Raw genomic sequence first — 21,137 nt, forward strand, 5'->3', positions numbered from 1 at the left:
CTGTTTTTGGCTGACTGGTTAGGACTGATAACATCAACTGGCTGAAGTAAAAAGAAAATGTTGAAATCCATCTGCAGAAATTCTGCATGCTGGAATCGGAAACCTTTCTCAAAACTATTATTTTGTATAAAGACAGGTTACAAAACAGTATGATTGTGTCAAAATGAGGCAGTACTGACCTAAACAAACACAGAACTGCAGCAAAAAGTACATTTGGTTGTTGCTGTAGTTCAAGACCATATAAAACACACGGTAGATGTGGTCCTACAGAATGTGAATACAATCCAAATATTATGTCTGCACAGTGGATTTATTTGCAATAAAATAGCACCCCCATGTGTTTGCAAGTGTGCAATGGTTAGATGAAAAATAAGACGCAGATCTATTACTATACTATTCTAGCAAAGAGTTGGAGTCATGAAGACTTGAGCTTACTTTGTTCTTTTTAAAGATAACAATCTGAAATATTTCAACTCTCAAGTGTTTATTAACACCCACAAGTACAATTGAAATTTGTAAAACATTTGCTCTGATATGTATATATTTGATCAGTTGAGAATTAATAACATATCTAAGCAATGTTTTCCTTAGGTTGTAGCAAAAAGCTGTTTTCCCATTTTAAGTTATATAGTAATGCTCTAGTCTGTCAAGTTTCTCCTAAAAGAATGAAACAAGCCCCCTCTAGCTTTTAGAAAAAGTTTAGTAGCTATGGTTTTTACAGATTGTAAATATATTTTTTTATATTTGAATATACTTTTAAAAGAGCATTTATACAATGACAAACCAGATTAATCCGCTAAAACAAATACACAAATCTATAAAAAAAAAGTAATTTAACATTAAATGATGATACTTTTTCACACTTTCGTAAAATTGTATTTAGAAATAAAACTAAAGATGCATAAATCCATGTTAAAATATTTGATGCATGACAATTTTCCCCTGATATTGCAAACAGTTTTCATCCCCTCTTCCTCTGTGTTTAGTGTCGGTGAGTATTAGCAACTTGTACCCTGGCTGTGAGAACGTGAGCGTGCGGAGTCGCAGCATGATGTTCGAGCCTAGCCTGACCAAAGGTGTCCTGGAGGTCTTCTCCCCCGTCCACAACGCTCTGTCCTCAGCTGACGAACAGGCCACAAAGGCCATCGACATCCAGCACAGCAACATCCATGGTGAGAACCAGTGGTGGAGGAAGTATTCAGATCCTTTACGTTAAGTTTTTGGGCTTTCCCCCCTTTGCTTTATCGTTAACTATATCTTTTTTGAGCATGTTATAGGTTTACAAAGTGAAAAATACCCAAGTCCACCCCAAAGTAACTTACCATCTCCAACAGAAAACACCGTTCACAAACTGCTCCAAACAGCTCTATTGAAGGAGCCTTTACTTCTGTGATGAATGTGCATCACTTTGTAACACACACAGTACAAAAAAAAATTGTGTTTTTTTTAAATGAAGCCGCATAACGTTTTTTTCACTTTTTCACAAGAACTTTTTGGTTGAATTTTTTTAGGCCAAAACTGTAACTGACAAGAATGTATGATACATGCAGTAATACAGTCAAGATATTTGACTTTTTTCTCAAATAAAAGCATGTCTATAAACTTAAAATCTGCCCCTTGATATAAATCTTACTTTCCAGTGTGGCCCTTTGGAAATTGAGTTTGACACCCCTAACTTAAGTAAAAGTGCTTCCACCACACGGTAGAAATACTCTGTCCTTTATTATAAATGTTACTGACTTTAAGTAAAAGTATGCAAGTGTAATCAGGAAAATGTAATTCAGTATTAAAAGTAAAAACACTCAGTGCAAAACAATTAATAGGCTGCTCGTGTCTCTTGTTTCCCTCTCTGTAGGTGTGGGGGAGTTCAGCGTGTGGGAGTTTTCAGGAAACCCGGTCTATTACTGCTCCTACGACTACTTTGCAGCCAACGACGCGACAGCGATCCACCTGGTCCTGTTCAGCCTGGAGGAGTCATACGAGACCCAGCTAGGACACATCACATACTGGCTGAACTTGCTGAAGGCTCTCAACCTGCCACAGGACAACATCGGTAAGGACAGGGAGAAGGATGTAACCATTCTATGTCACATTCATGACTGCATTAATGGATAAATGGACAATTGCATTTAAAAAAAAAGAAAATCCTTATTATCCAAAAATACACTCAAATATTTGATGTTATTACCGGTTTATGTATGGGGGAAAAAGTGATTGTAATGCAACTCAGGTAAAAAAAAACAAAAAAAAACACATTTGAGCAAAACACTAATCTTGTTTGTATTTGTGCGTTTAACTGGACTTGAGAATAATGTCAGTAATGGATCGCTGTTGAGATAATGGGTCTTTTTAAAATGCAAATCCTTCATATAGCTCAGTACTCCTGTAAAGAGATTTACGTTTTTACCTAACAATAATCTTTGGGCTTACTCTTGTCAGTAAAGATGATGGCCTTTGTGAAATGTTGATTTTTATAACGTGTGGTCTTTCTAGAAAAACATGACAATTTTGAGTCATTACATTTTACTAAACAATACCATGACAGTCATTGAACTTACTGTAGGTATGTGTAGGAACACACCATTTAGTTTTAATGGCTGCAGAATCTGCCCGCCCGTGTCAAATTGTTTTGTGTTTGTTTACAAACTAGTGTAAAAACTTGAAAAAACAATTCTGTGTACTGTCTTCTCCAGCTTTCGGAGGTCGGATCCAGCAGCCTCTCACCGTCGTCCTGGTGGCGACGCACGCCGACCTTGCTGACATCCCGAGAGCTTTTTCTGGAGAGTTCACCTACGACAAGGAGAAAGTGCTGCTTAAGGAAGTCAGGAACAGGTTGGGTCTCAAACCACAGCACACAAGAGGGACATGTAGATTATTTTGTTGTTATTTATCTTATTTTACTTTATTAACTAGATCTGACAGAAGAAAATGGTTCTGTAATAAACTGACTTAAAGCAAGTACTCTTGCTACTTCAAGTTAATACTACAGTATCCATGAGCCTCAGCAACCCTTGCCATATTAAACAAAATAAGACACCATCATAGAAATTAAATGGATAGAATGCTGCTGTGATTAATGTTGTTGATGGTACTTACACTTGTTTGACAATGTTTAAAATGTCTACATGTTTGCAACTTTTTAGTATACAAGGGATGGTCCTCTGTATACATCTCAATACTCCTGTGAAGAGATTTTAAAATGGAGATTTTTAAAATGGTGCCGTGTGTTTCTTTTCCAGGTTTGGGGTAGACCTGCAGATCAGTGACAAATTGTTTGTGATGGATGCCGGAGCCTCAAACTCCAAAGAGGTGAAGCTGCTGAGGAGTCACCTGCAGGAGCTTCGTGCCAACGTCATCTCTGTAAGCACGAACACACACACACATGCCGATCTTTAGAAATCAGCGTCAGCCAATGGCCGGTTTATTTTGGCCGATATTTGGCCGATGTTTGCTTGTTCTTAAACCTCTATTTAAAAGATTGAATTTAATACAAAAAATTACACAACATTTCTCAACTAAAACTTTTATTGAACACTTAACCAATCTGCACTTGTACACTTAAATAAAAAATGTATAATGTAAAAACATAAATTGTACGAGTAATTTATAAAAAAATATATTAAATAAACAAAACCGGTAATAAGAAAATAAACTTCAATGAAAAATTAAAGTTTAGTGCACGTAGCAGCATTTTTCAAACATCTGAGAGCACAAATCGGCCAACTTTCATAAAAAAATAAATTAACAATATTAACAATAGTAGTGCTGCACACAGTAGCAAGCGGCAGCATTTAAGGTTGGAGATGATTATTCATGCTTTCATTTCTTCACGCTTGGATTACTGCAACAGCCTTTTTACCTGTTTGAGTAAGAAGGAGCTTTACCTTCTCCACGCTGTTCAGAACTCTGCTGCTAGGCTTTTAACTCACATTAACAAAAGAGCACACATCACGCCTGTTTTAGCAGCACTTCACTGGTTACCAGTCCAGTATAGAATTCAATTCAAAATCCTGGTCCTTACTTTTAGAGCCCTCCACGGTCAAGTTCCTCCATACATCTCTGACTTGATACAGCTTCATACTCCCACCCGTAGTCTGAAGTCATTAGGTCAGAGGCTTTTAGTGGTTCCCCGCACTCATTTTAATACTAGAGGGCATTGATCATTTCAAGCAGTGGCTCCTAGGCTGTGGAATGACTTGCCTCCCTCTCTACGTTGTGTGAATTCTGTCGAATCTTTTAAAAAGCAAATGAAGACTCTGCTATTCAAGCAGGCTTTTGGTTGGTCGAGGGGTTTTAATAGTTGTTTGTTATGTTGTCTATTTGTATTTAAGTGTTCTTGTATTTTAATTTGTTGTATTGTTTCAGATTTTAATGTGAAGCACTTTATGCTTTTTATCTATGAAATGTGCTATACAAATACACTTTACTTACTTTCTTTGTTTTAGGTCAGAAGAAAATGTATAACACTTGAACACAAAAGATCTTAGTGGATCTTAACTTCTGCGCCAAATAAATGACAAAATTTGAAAAATCCAAATCGGCCAACGCTGATCATGTTAAAAACAAAAATAAAAAATAAAAAGCCAAAAATCGGCAGAATAATCGTAAGTAAGTCCGAAGGAGCAACAAACTTTCCCGCAATGACCTCTGCTTTCCTGTATCAAAAATGAACATTTAATAAACATATAGTGTATGTACAAGTAGTGTATGTATCATGATTTCTACAGTTTTTATACAAAGGTACTGAATTTAAGTGACTATCTGGAATATTTTCTGGAACATTTTCTTCTTCATTTGACAGTTTAGTTAATATCTTAATAAATAATAACGTACAGTGAATCCACTTATAATATACACCGCCCCTGCTTTTCCATCGCTGCAGAGGTGTAGTCCCATGACGCTGCTGTCGGAGCGTTTGCTTACCACCTTGCCGACCTGGAGGAAACTGAGCGGACCCAACCAGCTGACGTCATGGCAGCAGTTTGTCAGCGACGTCCAGGAGCATATCAACCCTCTGGTCAGCCAGGATTACCTCCGCACACTGGCCCTGCAGCTCCACAGCATGGGGGAGGTCAGTGTTTGTTTTATCAGCTTCAAACCAGACTGTATGCAGCTGCAGGAAAATAAGAGTATAAGAGTCCTAAACTTTAGAGCTCACACATAAACCAAAATAATCCCACACAGAGATTAAATCAACATTTTTCTTTCTGATTTACTCTTCAAATCTTGTCTCCAGCAGCTGTTTGTCAGTTCGCCAGACTACCTCCAGGGTGCACTTTTTGTCCATGAATAAATAAAACCCAACACTTTGTTTTCATCTGTAAACAATTACTCAGAATTACTCTGCAGCAGGAACAAATTGTTTCTCTGTTTATTTACCAAAATGACGCAGCTCAAATCAGGAACCATACTGAGTCAGAAAAGTGTTTTGTTATGTATTTTCAAGTAGTTTCTAGGCACACTGGGTGTCCTATCTTAATGTCAATATAATTTTTTTTAACTCACACCTGTTTCCTTCTAAATTCTTTAGACTTTTATTTTTCTGTCAACTTTCTCCTTGTCTCCTCTTACTCTCTCACCATCTCTCATCCTTCTTTATTTCCTCCTTCCTCTAATAGATCAACATCATGCAGAGTGAGACGGTGCAGGATGTTGTTCTGCTGGAGCCTCGTTGGCTCTGCAGCAACGTCCTCGGCAAGCTGCTCTCTGTGGAGACGCCCAAGGCCATCCACCACTACAGGGGGCGCTACAGGCTGGAGGAGGTGCAGGCTCTGGCTCCTGAGAGTGACGTGGACGAGCTCCTGCAGATCCTGGATGCCATGGACGTATGCGCCCGTGATGCCACCAACCCCTCCATGGTGGATGTTCCTGCCCTCATCAAGACAAACGGCCTCCACCGCTCCTGGACCGAAGAAGAGGAGGAGGAGTCACTGCTTTACGGCGGGGTACGCCTCGTCCCCGCGGAGCACCTGACCCCCTTCCCTTGTGGCCTGTTTCACAAACTGCAGGTGAATCTGTGTCGCTGGAGCCACCAGCAAAAGCCGGAGGAGGAGGGCGGGGAGGATTTCGATGGAGATATCCACCTGTGGACCAATGGAGCCAAGGTAAGCCAAGGCGGAGTAGAGGCCATGATCCTGCTGGTCAACCACGGCCAGGGGGTGGAGATTCAGGTGCGCGGGCACGACTCAGAGCGGGCCAAGTGCTACACCCTGTTGGACACCATGTGTAGTATAACAGAGAACCTGCTGGCCTCCACACTCCCCGGACTGCTCACAGCTAAATACTACTTGAGTCCTCAACAGCTGCGGGAGCACCATGCCCCCATCATGATCTACCAACCCAAAGATTTCTTCCGGGCCCAAGTCCAGCGGGAGACCTCTCTCACTAACACCATGGGTGGCTACCGCGAGAGCTTCTGCAGCATTCTGGCTTTCGGCTGTGTTGAATTTTACCAGCAGGGGACTCTGGGAAGGGACATCCACATATCAGACGTCCCCCTGTTGGCTCGCAGGAAGCTCTGCCGCATGCTGGACCCTCCTGACGCTCTGGGGAAAGACTGGTGCCTGCTGGCTATGAACCTCGGCCTCACAGACTTGGTGGCCAAACACAGCAACGGGACTCCAAATGGCACCCCTGAGCTGGACACGGACCCGGACTCCCAGGAGGCCGTGCTGCAGCCCAGCCCAACAGCAGCACTGCTGCAGGAGTGGAGCGGGCGACCAGACAGCACGGTGGGCGTGCTGATGGCCAAACTGAGGGAATTAGGCCGCCGAGACGCCGCCGACTTCCTGCTCAAAGCTTCTCCTGTTTTCAGGGTCAACATGGAAGCGCTGGTAGGGGCCGCCAATGGCTACCCCCCCACCTGCAACGGTGGCACATCGTACAATTCCATCAGCTCCGTCGTATCCCGCTGAACTGAACGATTCAGCTTTCTGTCCTTTGCCAAACGTCAGATAGTCTGATGTGACATTTCCCTGGAAACGGGACTCGTGTGTGAATGAACATGAAGTGCAATCGTTCAGCTACTCGCTCCTTAATCACTCCATTAAGTTGGCGTATGAACCAGATGTTGTGTTTGTGCTCTCCACACCTGTACAGCTGACCTTTCCTTCCAATATGAATGTTGTGAAAGAGCCGATTTTCCTGCGCTCCAAAGAGGAATCCTCTGCTTTTATTCTGTTCTGACTCTTGTGCTGCTGTTTAATACCCCTCCAACTCTACTTCACACTTAAGTCTTACTCATCTTACAGAAAAGCTACATTTTTAAAAGCTATCATCTCTAGATAAAGCAATGAATAAAAAAGATGGCAGTCTCATGTTTGGACCTTTTTCATATCCAGATGAAAAACTGAGGACTTGCCATCTTAACTCCCTCCATCCATCACAGTTACATATAATATTATCTGCCCCTCCTTTCTTCTGTTCTACTGATGTGACATTTGGGCCGTTCAGCTTAGTGTTTAATAATTAAACGGCGTTTTTCAGAGTGCCTTTGTGGCCTTCTACCTCCCTAAAGAGCACAAATAGTCTTGCTATTATATAGAAAAAAAACAGTAGTTCTTTCCAAACATATGAAGAGCTGTGCCTTGTTGACACTAATAGGAAAAATAATTGTAATCAAGTCTATAGTCTTTAAATGGAAAAGGTTATCTTACATTTTAGACTGGAAATAGGTTGATGATGGAAGGTAAAAAAAAAAAGCTCAGCTCATGTTACAAGCTTTTTGAAAATGTAATTTTACTGGCAAAAAGAATCAAACGGAAAGCTGACATCAGAGTCGTGCATGAGATGAAATATTGGATTATCAGTGTGGAGTTCATATGATGCTCTGTAGGAAAACGTCATTCGTGTTTAATTGGAGCATTTGGGTTTATACAGATTATCCTGCCAAAAGTGTATTACTTCATTAATCCAACAACAGAAATCTCTTGATTGTTGATTCATTTTTGGTGACACTTTATTTTACGTGTCCTGTAATTCCCGAAGAAGTTAACCTCACTGTAACTATGACACAGTGTTACAAGACAGTTATTTGTCTGTTGTTGTTGGAATTTCCAGGAAAGAACTGCAAAAATGTTAATGACTATGGTAAAGTACTTGATGTTAGGAGTCAAAGCTGCGCTAATCAAGTTGTTATTTTATTGATATCCAAAACCCAAAGATTACTATCATAGAAGAAAACCAGCAGATATTTCAAAGCTAGGTCCAGGGACTTTTTTGGCATTTTTTTTTACAAAAGTACTTTTTAATTATCAAAAGTTGATCAACTAATCTTCGTACAGTATAGGCCTACTGTGTTTTGAAATTAACATGCTTTTCCATTTTAATACTTAAAGAAAATACAAAATATACAGTATATATGCCACGTCATAAGAAAATCAAACTGCAAGTTAGCAAAAAGTCTACCTGGATGAGTACAGTATGTAGTATGGAAATGGAATACACCTTGAGTCTGCATTTTTCTTAAAATTGTTACCAGAATTACAAGATTGTCCTTTGCAGGAACCTTTTAAAGAGTTACTAGTTGCATATCAGTTCCTTTCTTAAAATTTTAGCCAACTATGGGACCTGTAAAATGAAGTGTAGCTTTAAATGTTTCTACTTAAAAGTCGATTCCCTAATTTTCAATTCACACAAATGACCTTTAGCCATTTACATTGTCTTATTGAAGGAGGTTTATCCTTCCAGCACCAAAATGAATTTGCTGTAGATCTGTCTGAAAAATCGTCTTAAAAATGTCAAAAGTTATCATGGTAGACCGGGTGGAGCTCGGCACGGATACTGCAGAGCTCCCTTTACATTGTATAGAAAGTGCCACCAAGATGATTAAAACGTAAAGTTTCTTTGTAACATTTTCTACTAAGCCTAAAGGTAATTTATTATATCCAGTAAACACACCTGACACTGCATCTTTTTAATGCTTCTTCGACAAGTTCTCTCCATTAGTGACGTCAACAATCAAGTTACTGTGCACAGTGTCAGATTTGTACACCGCGGCATCGACGCAGCTTCTCTCAAACTCAATTTGAGCTTCTCTCCGTGTCAGCGTCGGTCGACCGTGCGTGTCCTCACACCTTCTTTCACTTTTGTCTTTTTATATTATGAAGCTGCAGCTCGGCTCGGTCAGCAAAAGCAAAGGAAAAATGGCATGAAGTTAGTATTGTTAGCTATAAAAGGCCAAAGGCTGATAATGACAGAAATGTCCTTTTGTGTCAGCTGGTGTTTTATAATGTTTGAAACCAGACAATTTTTCATGTGTTGATGTTTGGAAAAGAGTCTTTCATTCCTAAAAAGCTAGACTTTTATAGGCCTTTTTCAGCACAGAGTCTCACAATTTGATTGAAAAAAACATGCGCTAATGTGCCAGAGTGCAGTATTTCTTGTTGTCTTCACTTCTCAGTGTTACCATCTATTTCAGAGATAAAACTTCAAATACCGTTCTTCTCTCACAGTTTTTGTCTCAACCTGAACTTGCCAATGCACACAGCAAAACTTCCAGCTGTGATGTAAATACTCCTCTCTTTTTTTCCTCAACTTTATCCTTTTTCTGTTCACTTTTTTGGCCCAAAATGTTGATTCCAATTTCAACAAAAAGGAATGTACTAATCTCTCATAAAAATATACAAAACAAATCAAACATATGGTAATAGAACTCTCAACACAAACTAGTCGGAAACATAATGTTATGTCATGTTTTTTTCTGATTTTACCAAAGCTTTTGTTAAAGTTTGCCAGTGTCGTGTGCCTAAAACACACTCGTTCATTATGGCCGAGCACCGACGGTGACGGTAAGCGAAGGCCCTATTGAAATTTTTATTCTTTATTATAATTAATCTTTTTCTTAAGCCAAATGAATCACAATTAAGGGGCTTAAGTTGCTCGGAAAGTTCTAAAATTTTGCACGCACATTGGAAATAGCAGTAGAATATGAAGGGGGGGGGGGGGGGTCTCAGGTTGGGGCGGACAGATTTGCTCGGTATGACCCCTTACAAAGTTTTAACAAAGAATCTCCCACAGTACATTTTATCTAGATATACAAAAGTCGGAAGGCATATGTATCTCCTCTAGACTTAAAAAAACAACAAAAACTTTTTGGAGCCGTCCCCTAAACCCAAAAGAAAACATTTTGAATTTACTGGGCCATTTTTTATAACGTTTTTTATCATTTACCTACTCCTACAGATTAAACCCCATTGATTTAAAAATTGGTCAGCACGATCTAAAGAAATATTTAGTCATATTCATCGAGCCACCTACTGGCAACAGGAAGTCAGTGTTTGTCACAAACATCCAATTTACATAAAATTTGCATTTGTGGGGGTTAAATTTGACATAGAGCAACATAGTGCATGCTTAGTGTGTTTCCAGCGCCTGGCACTCTGCCCGGTGTCCAAGGGTTGCGAAAATGCACCAATGTCGCGCCAGTTCCCCCGACGTGTGCGGAGGTACGAGGGCCCAATCATCGCTGCTTGCAGCTTTAAGTTCTCGTTTTATTGCCTTGTATAGTATAAAATCGGAGAAATGATGTTTCAGAAAGGGAAGTGAATATTATGTTTTTGTAATCGCTGGGAATCACTATATTATTATCAACTTTGTCTCCATTTAGTGTCTTTTTTTCCGGATGGTTCTTCCGTAAGAAATGGATTTAAAAGTGTCTTCAAAACACATTTTTCTGTCTATTTTTGTTCAATGAGGAAAGAGGAACTCTATATAATATTTGCCCCTTTTCAGACGTTCTGGTCTAATTGCCACATTGCACACATTGTCTTTTTGTCGCTATTTATGTTACATTCTTTTAGCATGTCTTGGAATGCCATGTTATTAGTACTTCTGACACTTTATAGTGTAAAACATTTTATAATAAATTCTTTACCTAATCCCATTGTCTCTGTCCTGATTGAAGATATACAGTTAGATATTTTAAAGTTTCCCGAGTTAGCGTAGTAGTAGACAATCGATTTTAGACATTAGTATAAACAAGTGAAGGTTACGATTGACTGATGACGTAACATTTTTTTTTTTTTTTAAGACCTTCCTCTAATATATACCTATTACTGCATAAGCTATAAATAAAAGTTAACAGCGGAAAAAATGTTGGGAACCACTGCTTCCTCCAGAGATTGGAGAGGCCAAGGGAGGAGGATCATGTGCTGATGAGATTTAAGGAAATGTGTCCCCACGTCAACTACTCTTCATTTGTTAATGATTTAAATAAATACAGTGTATTATGGAATAAGGATAAATAAATAAAAACGCTCTTACAGCAGTTTAATTGATTCAAGATGTCAATTGGTGTAAATTATTTCTTCTGTAAACTGATCATTTCTCAGTTTTTTTGTGTGTGATGTGTTTTTACAAACTAGTCATTATCTTGAAAGAGCTATCTGTACTAAGCCTACTGAAATTTTTTTTATTTCTTATTTAAAAACATTTTAATGTGACTTTGTCACATACCGTAAACCCCATCTGTATTTTTGGGTGACACCTGTTAAGTCGCAGATTTTTCTTATTGTTGGCACTAAATGTCCCAACTATGTATAACTGAATGAATGTAAAGCACCTTTCTTACTCAACAAACATAACCAAGATCAAGAAAAGGGTTACAATATGTCCCCTCCGGTGTTAGTATATAGGACATCCTCAATACTAATGAAGTTGAATCTTTTTGATGAGTCAGGAACAGACTGCTTATTTGTCCTCCACCAGATTCCAGGTTATTCACACGTCTCTGCGTTCATTGTGGAGCTGCAGAGACATCGTCCCTCCACCCACACACTCTCGTGACTCTGGGTTCGTCTCAACCCGCCTCGACTGCTGACTGTGGCGTTCAAAAAATATTTGCAGAGTGGGAAATGATTGGAGCAGAAGGCGTGAGGTTTCAAATCACATTGGAAGTATCGGAAGTAGTCATGATTGTTTTGCATAACAGGATTTTTTTGTTTTTTTGTTTTTGAGTTTGCTTTTTAAGCACGATGCAAATATGTCTGCAAAACTCCAAACTCTTCAAAATGATCCGTGGTTAATTTAAAATGTAACACTTGTGGGGTTTTTCTATAGCCATTTGGATTAAAGTCCTCAGTTTTCAAGTGAGATTAACTGAATTCATTAATACCTAAATTAAAATATTAAATAAACTGAAGACAATAACCTTAACTTACTCCTAAAGAAAACAAGACTGTTCCTTCTAAAGCCCTGGAAATTAGTTTTAACACTTTCAACGGCTACAACTCCCATTTTAACGTTACATTACATTACATCACATTACATTTAATTCAGCTGACACACCAATTAAGTGCTTTCAACCTTGAAGGTGCAAACTCCAGACAACAACTTGCAAGTACATTAGCTTTAAATAAGCCAAATTGCAAAGAGCCATGTGATAGTGCAGCTTTTTTTAAGATTGTTTTTTGGGCATTTTAGGTATTTAGTTGACAGGACAGCTGAAGAAATGAAAGGGGAGAGAGAGCGGGAATGAAATGCAGCAAAGGGTTCAAAGGGTTTTTCCATCTGTTGGAATCAGTTTTGCCTAAAAATAAAACAGCATTCCATATATACCGTGAATAGTGAACATACACACAAAGCAGTACATTATGTTAATGTTAAGAAATACGAAGACAATATGGTAAAAGAAAAAGAATCTAAGACATGAAATAGTGCTGAAGTTGAAATAGAGAGATAACAAATTAACATCTCAAATAAAAAAATATATATATTTGTGGTAAATGCCAAAAACTAAACACCATAAATTAATTTGTGTGATTAAACTTCTGTGACATTGTGACGTGATGCTAACAACTCTCAATCTACACTGACAAACAAGTTGAGTAACCTCCCTTCATACACTTCCTTACTGTGAATACATGCTGCTAGACCTTTAGCGTTGTTGTTACCCAATCAAAAGGATCAATAGTGTTAACTAACTTGCTCAAGTGAGGCAGTTATGTGACAAACAACAACACCGTGTAGAACTGATAGTAACCCCGGTCTGTAGACGTGTTAATCAGTTCAGGTTTGGTAATGTTTGTGTCTCAACGTGAAGATCAGACCAGCAGCTGATAACCTTCTTTAGTTTAGCGTCCTAATCTGAGGAATGTTGCCCATAAATGATATGTGAGCGGTTTACAGACATCACCACCAGCCTGATACAGTGAAGATACACTAAATACTCATCAAATTACAGATTAAAGACAACAGAACTTAACAAACATGTAAACAAAGGCACTGAGATAGTGAGATTGTGTCTTAATTTTAAGGACAGTGGCCTTGTGTAAGGATTAGTTTGACGTTTTGGGAAGTATTTGCTTTTCTTGCTGAGAGTTGGAGTTGGATAAGAAGATTAATACCACTCTCTGTACTGTCTGGATGCCAAATATGAAGCTTGCCAGCTGCTGATTCCTTAGCACAAAGACTGAAAACAAGTGGAAACAGCAAGCCTGGCTCCCAAAAGTTAACAAAAACTCAGTAACAAACATGTTACATCTTGTTTGTTAAATCTGTATCTGTATCTGAAATAAAAACCCCAGTTCAACTTTTTAGGGGGGGGGGGGGGGGGGCTGGTGTCAAACAGCTTCTTGCCCATGACCACTTGCAACCCCATGAACTGTAAATTGTCATTTTTACATTTAGGAGTAAACCAAATAGATGTAGCGTGTTAATTAGTGTGCTTTATAGGACTTTGTTATGTTTGGACAGAGCTGCTAGCTGTTTCCACCTGTTTTCAGTCTTTATGCTAAGCTAAGCTAACCTGGCTGCTGATGGTAGCTTCATATTCAGCGTCCAGACATCAGAGAGTATTAATTAAGCTTCTCATCTAATTCTGGACAACAAAAAGAATATGCATGTTCCCCAAAATCTTGAACTTTTACTGTAAAGTTAAAAATTGTAAAGACACAGACAATATGTCCAGGTATCTGCATGCTGTCTGCTTCATGTCACACCCTTGTAATTATTCAGAGAAATACAATCCATTCAGAATCTTTGCATTTTAAAGTCACTTCAATGACTCAGTCACAGTATTATAAAACTTACTTTCACATGATGATTAAACAGACTAATCAATTCCTGTGAACATGTAATCCCATCAGCTCCTTCAATTTATGTATGACTCATCAAAGAATGTGTGTTTGGGTGTTCTTAAGTAGTGATCAAGTACTGCACAGTTGTAAAGTACTTTGCTTGAGTGTTTTATTTTATAACAGGCTGTAATATCCTTTACTTTGACTGCCCTACATTTCAAACTCAAAAGAAACATATTTTCCTTTTTACTCCAACGATTACTCTAAATGTATCTGCCATATAGTTGCTTTGTTTATTATTTAAATAATAATCTTGTGATCAGACTATACTATCCTTATTTGTCAAACATTCAGGTACCCAAGAATATACAGAGTACATAAAACTGCTGTCAATACACTACTGTACTGTGACAATAATCTTATGATACCAAATATATTCTGCATGAGTATTTTAATACTCAATTTAATTAAGTTTTGCAGAAAAATCTCTAGCACTTTTGAGTATTATTTGTATTTAAGCAATGAATATGAATAGAAAGAGGTGTAACTGACCAGTCCCGCACGTTGATACAGGACGTGCTCACTCAACCTTTGTCATGATTCAGTCACACATGAGCCGCTGAAGACGCAGTCTGCTGATTTCTGCAAAAATAGGGGAATTATTTATGTTGAGCTTACTGTAAAGTTTTTGGCCAATGAAATTTTTGAACATCATGCATCGTGTGTGTTGCAACATAAAGATGTGATGCATAGCATGGCAATGTGTAGGTGAATCATGTCACACATCTTAGGTCTCCTTTTCTGGATAGTAAATCACTGATCACTGACGAGCTTCAAAATCACAGCTTCATCTGAGGCATAATCACACAAAGTAGTTGTTTCAAGTATGAGAATATTATTTTCCAAGAACATATTGAAAGGTTTAACCTAACCTTCAATGTGCTGGTTGGTTGTTATTTTGTTTAAGCTGGAGTTTAAGATAAACAGAAGCTGACTATCTACCGAAATGTAATCAATAAATCCATTGTACTTGTTATTTGTTTATTTAGTCTTTGTTCAATGTTTCAATCCATGGCAGTCCTCAAGCTGTTTGTGTTCATTAATCAGTGTGTTTTCATGCACATTATGTTATGAAGGAGAACATGCATGTTATGTGTGTCTAAATATTACCAATAATCAAATGTTCAGTGGTAGAAACAGACTTATCGGGACGTCTAGAGGCTTTGAATGGAATTATTTGGGATGTTCAGTACATGACATGTAAGGGTCTTTCCTTCTTCTGGCACAGAAATAGGCTGCTTTCACTGTCTGAAGTGAAAGTAACTGAACTGATTAAAGGCTTTGTCATGCGTATAAGCACATGTAAAAAGACGATTAGAAACCCTTGTCATGCATTAAAATGGCCAAAGAGTTGACTTGCTTCAGGAGAAAGTGGGGGGGAAAAATTGGTTTCTCCAGTCGCCTATACGCTATCCCGATTACTTAAATCCACAAACACATCAGGCCCGGAGCTCCCAAAAAAGGTTTTGCACTGTTTTTTTTGTCAAATCTTACCAGTAAGTCAGTTGCAATCAGATGTTTCACTCCCTCAACAAATGGTTAAACTAAATCCAAATAATTACCCAGTGAGAGTCCCATAGGAAGTTAGAATGTGTCGAATTAAGGAACGTATTTCAATCTGAACTACAACTGGATTTGTAAATGTAGACTTGTCTTGAAGGTAGCAAAAAACCCAAAGTATTCTGTTTAGGTCCAGACATGCCACTCACAGCAACAATCAGCTCAGCCTAATGTTCAGAGGCTCATTTATTGAACAGGTTCAAGAGGCAAATCCAAATTGCTTGGTGTGAGACTTGATGGGCAGCTAACATGGGGGAAACATGTTGATAACATTGTTAAGAAAATGAGTAATGGAATATCATGTATCAAAAGATTTTTCCCTTTTCCCCACCGTTGCCACTAGAGTGTTAGTGCCACGAGTACTAGTGTTATCTCACCTTGATTCCTGATCACCAGTCCGGTCGTGTGCAGCCAAACCCATCTGTCTAACCTCCAAATTAAACAGCAAAACACCGGCCGGCCCAGGGAGGTGGGAGGCTGAGTGGGCTACACAGCGTGGGCACGCAGTCTCTCATGGCCCTGAGCAGACAACAGGTTGGCATACAAAATCTGTTTTAGTAAGCAGCCAATTGTCTGTGCTCAATGATAAAATGTGAGAGACCAACACAGTTATAATACATGGCGGGCTGCTAGCTGTTATCTACTCCAGCAAAAAACAACAACGACTAATGCAGTGTGTAGGTCTGAAATGTTTAGAGCCATCACAATGTGGACTAGCTTGCTAACCATTATTGTAAAGACACCCAGTTAGGCCGGTTTTTGAAAGACTTCCTAGAAAACACTTCAACAATAACCAGACTGCACTCTGCCTGAGTATTTTTGGACTTGGAGGAGTAATTTGACATAATTTAATCTAAGAGTATAACTATGATGGACTGTAGGCCTAATTGCTGGGATGTTATTTTACTTAAGAATAATTTAAGAAAAATGTATTTCTACATATACAGTGGCATTCTACATTGTTAGCAGCTAATGGAGATCCGAATAATGGAATAAAGAAGTATTTTATCCTCAATCAGATAATCTGAAAGTGGATTTGATTACTAAAATTAGGTCTTCACTTGAGCTACATTTTAATAGTAAGCATTGTAAGTGAAGAATTGTTTGTGAAGATAAGTAACAATGAGAAGGTCCTTAACATGAAAGAAGATAAAACAATCAACCCTAAATTCTTTAAAAGGCTTATATAAAAGCTTTTTAGCTGCAACAATCTTGCAGGAAAAGGTATTCCAGAGGAAGGGAATCACGTGCATCCAGCATTTACGTCATAAATAGGGGCGGTTCGGAACAGCTCATAACAAGCATCCCACCAATCAGAGAGCTCGGTGGGACGTGCTTCAGCTGCCAGTCAGGCCTTTATAAACTTTGTGTACCTCGACCAAAGGATATTGCCTCCTTCGTCGTCGGCTACAGCTGGGAAGAATACACAGTAAGTTTTACCTGCTCCATGATTCAAACTTGACGCCTAAAGTTACAATATTAAGCAAAAATGATTGCTGAATATTTGTTTCTTCAAGGCATTTTCGTCTTTTGAGTCCAGAAACAAACAACCCAGTGTCCGTTTAAAAATTGTCCTCTTTAGCTAAACCTAAACTTTATTTATTTTAGAGTAAAACATGCATACATTTTTATTGTCGTCCTCCAGCATTTGCCATCTTGTTTCATTCGGCTGCCTTTGTCTTCGTTTACCTCCCCTACAGGCTAGCTAAAGCAGCTATTGCTAATTCTTCTTAATTTAACATAACGTTACCAGGAGTGAAATCGTTGGAAAGACCGCTGTCCGTCCGCTACTACTTGTAGTTTTGGTTTTCTTTTCGTTTTCCTGGATGTAGTTTCGGTGCTCGATCCTAGGCCGGTTTCTTGGCTCTCCGCCGCAGCAGTAGATCCCGTGACTGCGGACACAACAACAACAGGCTCGGTTTAATCTTGGAATATGGCCAAGTTTCCGCTCCCAAACTTGCAATACTACCGTCGAACCATTATTCTTCCATGTAGCAGTCTTAAATCTTATATTAGTAACGTTATCAGAGAATCATTTGATTTTTTTAAATAGTTTATTTAGCCTGATTTAGTATCGATGTTTTGGGCAGAGCAGACGTGAAGTGAGTGTACTCTCGGGAATGTGTATTGCGGTCCTATTCCCGTATGAATCAAGGGAGTGAACAAAATGTACTATAGACGACTGAATGCATACCAAGTGTCACGATGCGAGGGGTATTTTTTTCGATGACACTATGACCATGACTTGACGCTTTTTCTAGCATGATGTAATGACGTCCTGTTTCCCTGGAGGTCCGGTTTCGGGCCTCCATCAGTGATTGACCTGCTTTGGAAACTGATCCCTAACCTGTTGTTTGTTCCCAGTAGATAGCAACAATGCTACCTCTAGCCGTGTTGGTCGTGTGCCTTGGCGCAGCTTTCTCTGCCCCAAACCTGGACCGTCAGCTGGATGACCACTGGGACCTGTGGAAGAGCTGGCACAGTAAGAAATATCATGAGGTAATGTATTTTTTTGTTTTGTTTTTTTTCAAACAGTAAGCTGCTTTAGTTGGCAAAAAGAAGTCTGAATTGTTTTTATTTTTTTTTGCAGAAGGAGGAGGGCTGGAGGAGAATGGTGTGGGAGAAGAACCTGAGGAAGATTGAAATGCACAACCTGGAGCACTCTATGGGCTCACACACTTACCGCCTGGGCATGAACCACTTTGGAGACCTGGTAAGACCAGTTTAAACACACACGCCGTTTTTATCTTACTTGCAAACACATACCAACTAAAGGTAGCTAAGGAAAGTGTATTTTTGATAACTGGTAAAGTAGACTATGTAACTAGCGTGTATTGAGGTTTGGGAAAAAATCCTGAATGTGGTGGGTCCTCCAATTTTTTTGATTGGAAAAAGAAGTAAATTGATTTGAATTTGTTTTACACTTAACAGGAAGAACATTTACATATGCTCACTTGACTTTGTCTTTTTACAGACGCACGAGGAGTTCAGGCAGATCATGAACGGCTACAAGCACAAAGCAAGGAAGTTCATTGGATCCCTGTTCATGGAGCCCAACTTTCTGGAGGCCCCACGTTCTGTGGACTGGAGGGAGAAAGGTTACGTTACTCCCGTTAAGGACCAGGTAACTATAGTGGTGTCTCGTCCGGCCTCGGACCTCATTTTAAGAGGTGTTGGCAAAGCAGGTCAGCTGTTGGAGACATTCTGTAAACATGTGCAACTTTAAACAGTTGCATAATTATAGATCTGCTTTTATGAAACGAGGGCACTCTGTCCACTGAAGTAAAGGTTTTGCTCAGACAGAAAGATAAGATGGCCACTTGGCAGGTTGTTTTTGTTATCTAGCTTCACACTCCTCCTCCTGCCTGAGTGTACAGTCGGTTTCTCTACCCCACCCCCCTGTAGCACACATAAGCACCCTGTAAGCTGAAACCAGTCCAACCAAGCTCCCTTTTTAAACTATGGTATACAAAATGCTTTCATATACACTAGGGCAAAGTGCTGCAATGCAAGTTGCCACATACTATACTTATGTATAGAGGCAAATTGCTTTCCAGGGTCAGGGAGATAAAGTGCAGTAACAAGATGCCGTGTGCCATAATAATGTGGTTAAAGGACGAAAATGTAGGCACAATCGATAAGGTGTGTGTGTATATAAAGATAAAATGTCTGAATGTAATAAAAGATGAGGATAAAACAAACGGGACAAAGCACAACACTAACTACTACAAAAACAACCACCATAAAACAACCTCCCACCCCCTCTCTCTTTCAGGGTCAGTGTGGCTCTTGCTGGGCCTTCAGCACCACCGGAGCTCTGGAGGGTCAGCAGTTCAGGAAGACTGGCAAACTGGTGTCTCTGAGCGAGCAGAACCTGGTGGACTGCTCTAGGCCCGAGGGCAATGAGGGCTGCAACGGTGGTCTGATGGACCAGGCCTTCCAGTACGTCAAGGACAACCAGGGCCTGGACTCTGAGGACTCCTACCCATACCTGGGAACGGTGCGTGTTTTATGAGAGTATGGGAAGGGGAAAGTCAAGAGACTTTTTTTTTTTTTTTTTTTTTTTTTTTTTTTTTTTTTTTTTTGGTCCTCTGTATTTAAATGTCATAACATTTTAAGAGGTCTGTGTTGGCGCCATAACGTTCCACTCACCCTCTTTCCTATCTTCTTCCAGGATGACCAGCCGTGCCACTACAACCCCTCGTTCAACTCTGCTAACGACACCGGGTTTGTCGACGTGCCCAGCGGTAAGGAACACGCTCTGATGAAGGCTGTAGCTTCCGTGGGACCCGTTTCAGTCGCCATCGACGCCGGTCACGAGTCTTTCCAGTTTTACCAATCAGGTCCGTTAAAGAGACTTTCTAAAATCTGCCACCTGTTTTTCTAATGTAGTTTATATATAACTGTAGTTTACATGTAACTGACTGGGGAATTTTTGGGGGGGTTTATTCAGGAATCTACTATGAGAAGGAGTGCAGCAGCGAAGAGCTGGACCACGGTGTGCTGGTTGTAGGCTATGGCTTCGAGGGAGAAGATGTGGATGGCAAGAAATACTGGATCGTGAAGAACAGGTCAGTTGGAAACTCTTATCAGTCTGCAGTATTTTTGGGTAGGTTTAGTACTGCCTGAAGAGTGCTATTTCAGCTTGCAAAGCTACAGTGTCTGCAATTGTATTTCCAAAAAATGTATTTTCTAAGGCCATTACGTCTTGACGAGGCTTATTTATGCTAGAACTTTTTCCAGTCAGCATGACTTTGTCTTTTTTTTTTCCATTTTAAACTCTTACTGATAAATTTGATTCTAACATTTTCTAAACTTGATTTGCTCTCCTTGTTACAAATCCAATCTATAAAACTAATTCGGACCTTTTTGTCTGTTTTCTTGCAGCTGGAGTGAAAAGTGGGGAGACAAAGGCTACATCTACATGGCTAAAGACAAGAAGAACCACTGTGGAATTGCAACAGCAGCCAGTTATCCTCTTGTTTAATGTTTGCACAGCTCCACTTTCTAGCTCCATAGTGTGTTTTCCTTTTTCTTTTTTGCGCAATAGCTTGGCTGAAAGCGACTGACGAGGCTTCAGTCATGAAGACATCATTAGGAGATTCTGTGATGTTTTTATATGGAGAAACACTGTTTTTAGGCAAATGGTGCCATTTTGTTTTGGCTGGTTTTATGCCATTTTTGTTTTTCTAAAAACATTTTAGTGTTTTCTTTGTAAATATGTTTATGCTACTTGGTAAGTGATACATTAACACTTGCTTTGATCATTGTAAATTAGTTTTTTTTTTTTCTACTTTTATCGTGATCAATTAAAACTTGTGAAACACTAGTATGTGTGTTGGGTGTTAAGATTCTTTTTGATCACTTAAGATCAAGTTTCATCCGCTCTGCATTTAGCAACAACCAGTAGAATTTAACTGGAAGTCCATTGCCCATTAACTATTTTAATTCGATGTTTAAAAAATGCATACGTACGCTTATGCTGACTGAATACTACTTGCT

At 39.4% G+C, this 21,137-nt stretch overlaps 2 protein-coding genes across 2 annotated transcripts in view; both read left to right on the forward strand.

Moving 5' to 3' along the window:
- Positions 1–9,623, forward strand: part of dapk1 (death-associated protein kinase 1) — an 80,351-nt gene extending 70,728 nt beyond the window's left edge. The window contains exons 21-26 of the mRNA XM_034871425.1: positions 987–1,172; positions 1,856–2,053; positions 2,694–2,832; positions 3,240–3,360; positions 4,883–5,071; positions 5,619–9,623. Of these exons, the coding sequence (XP_034727316.1) occupies positions 987–1,172; positions 1,856–2,053; positions 2,694–2,832; positions 3,240–3,360; positions 4,883–5,071; positions 5,619–6,914 (2,129 nt within the window). The 3' untranslated portion in view covers positions 6,915–9,623. The remainder of the gene's footprint in view (positions 1–986; positions 1,173–1,855; positions 2,054–2,693; positions 2,833–3,239; positions 3,361–4,882; positions 5,072–5,618) is intronic.
- Positions 9,624–16,932: 7,309 nt separating this feature from the next.
- Positions 16,933–20,910, forward strand: ctsla (cathepsin La). Its single transcript, XM_034871534.1, has 8 exons — positions 16,933–17,064; positions 18,000–18,134; positions 18,226–18,348; positions 18,610–18,759; positions 19,411–19,635; positions 19,810–19,978; positions 20,089–20,206; positions 20,523–20,910. The coding sequence occupies exons 2-8, from the start codon at positions 18,012–18,014 to the stop codon at positions 20,620–20,622; spliced, it is 1,008 nt and encodes a 335-aa protein (XP_034727425.1). The 5' UTR covers positions 16,933–17,064; positions 18,000–18,011; the 3' UTR covers positions 20,623–20,910.
- The last annotated feature ends 227 nt before the right edge of the window (positions 20,911–21,137 follow it).

Source organism: Etheostoma cragini, chromosome 5 (assembly GCF_013103735.1).
Source record: "Etheostoma cragini isolate CJK2018 chromosome 5, CSU_Ecrag_1.0, whole genome shotgun sequence".
In the NCBI taxonomy this organism is placed as follows: Eukaryota; Metazoa; Chordata; class Actinopteri; order Perciformes; family Percidae; genus Etheostoma; species Etheostoma cragini.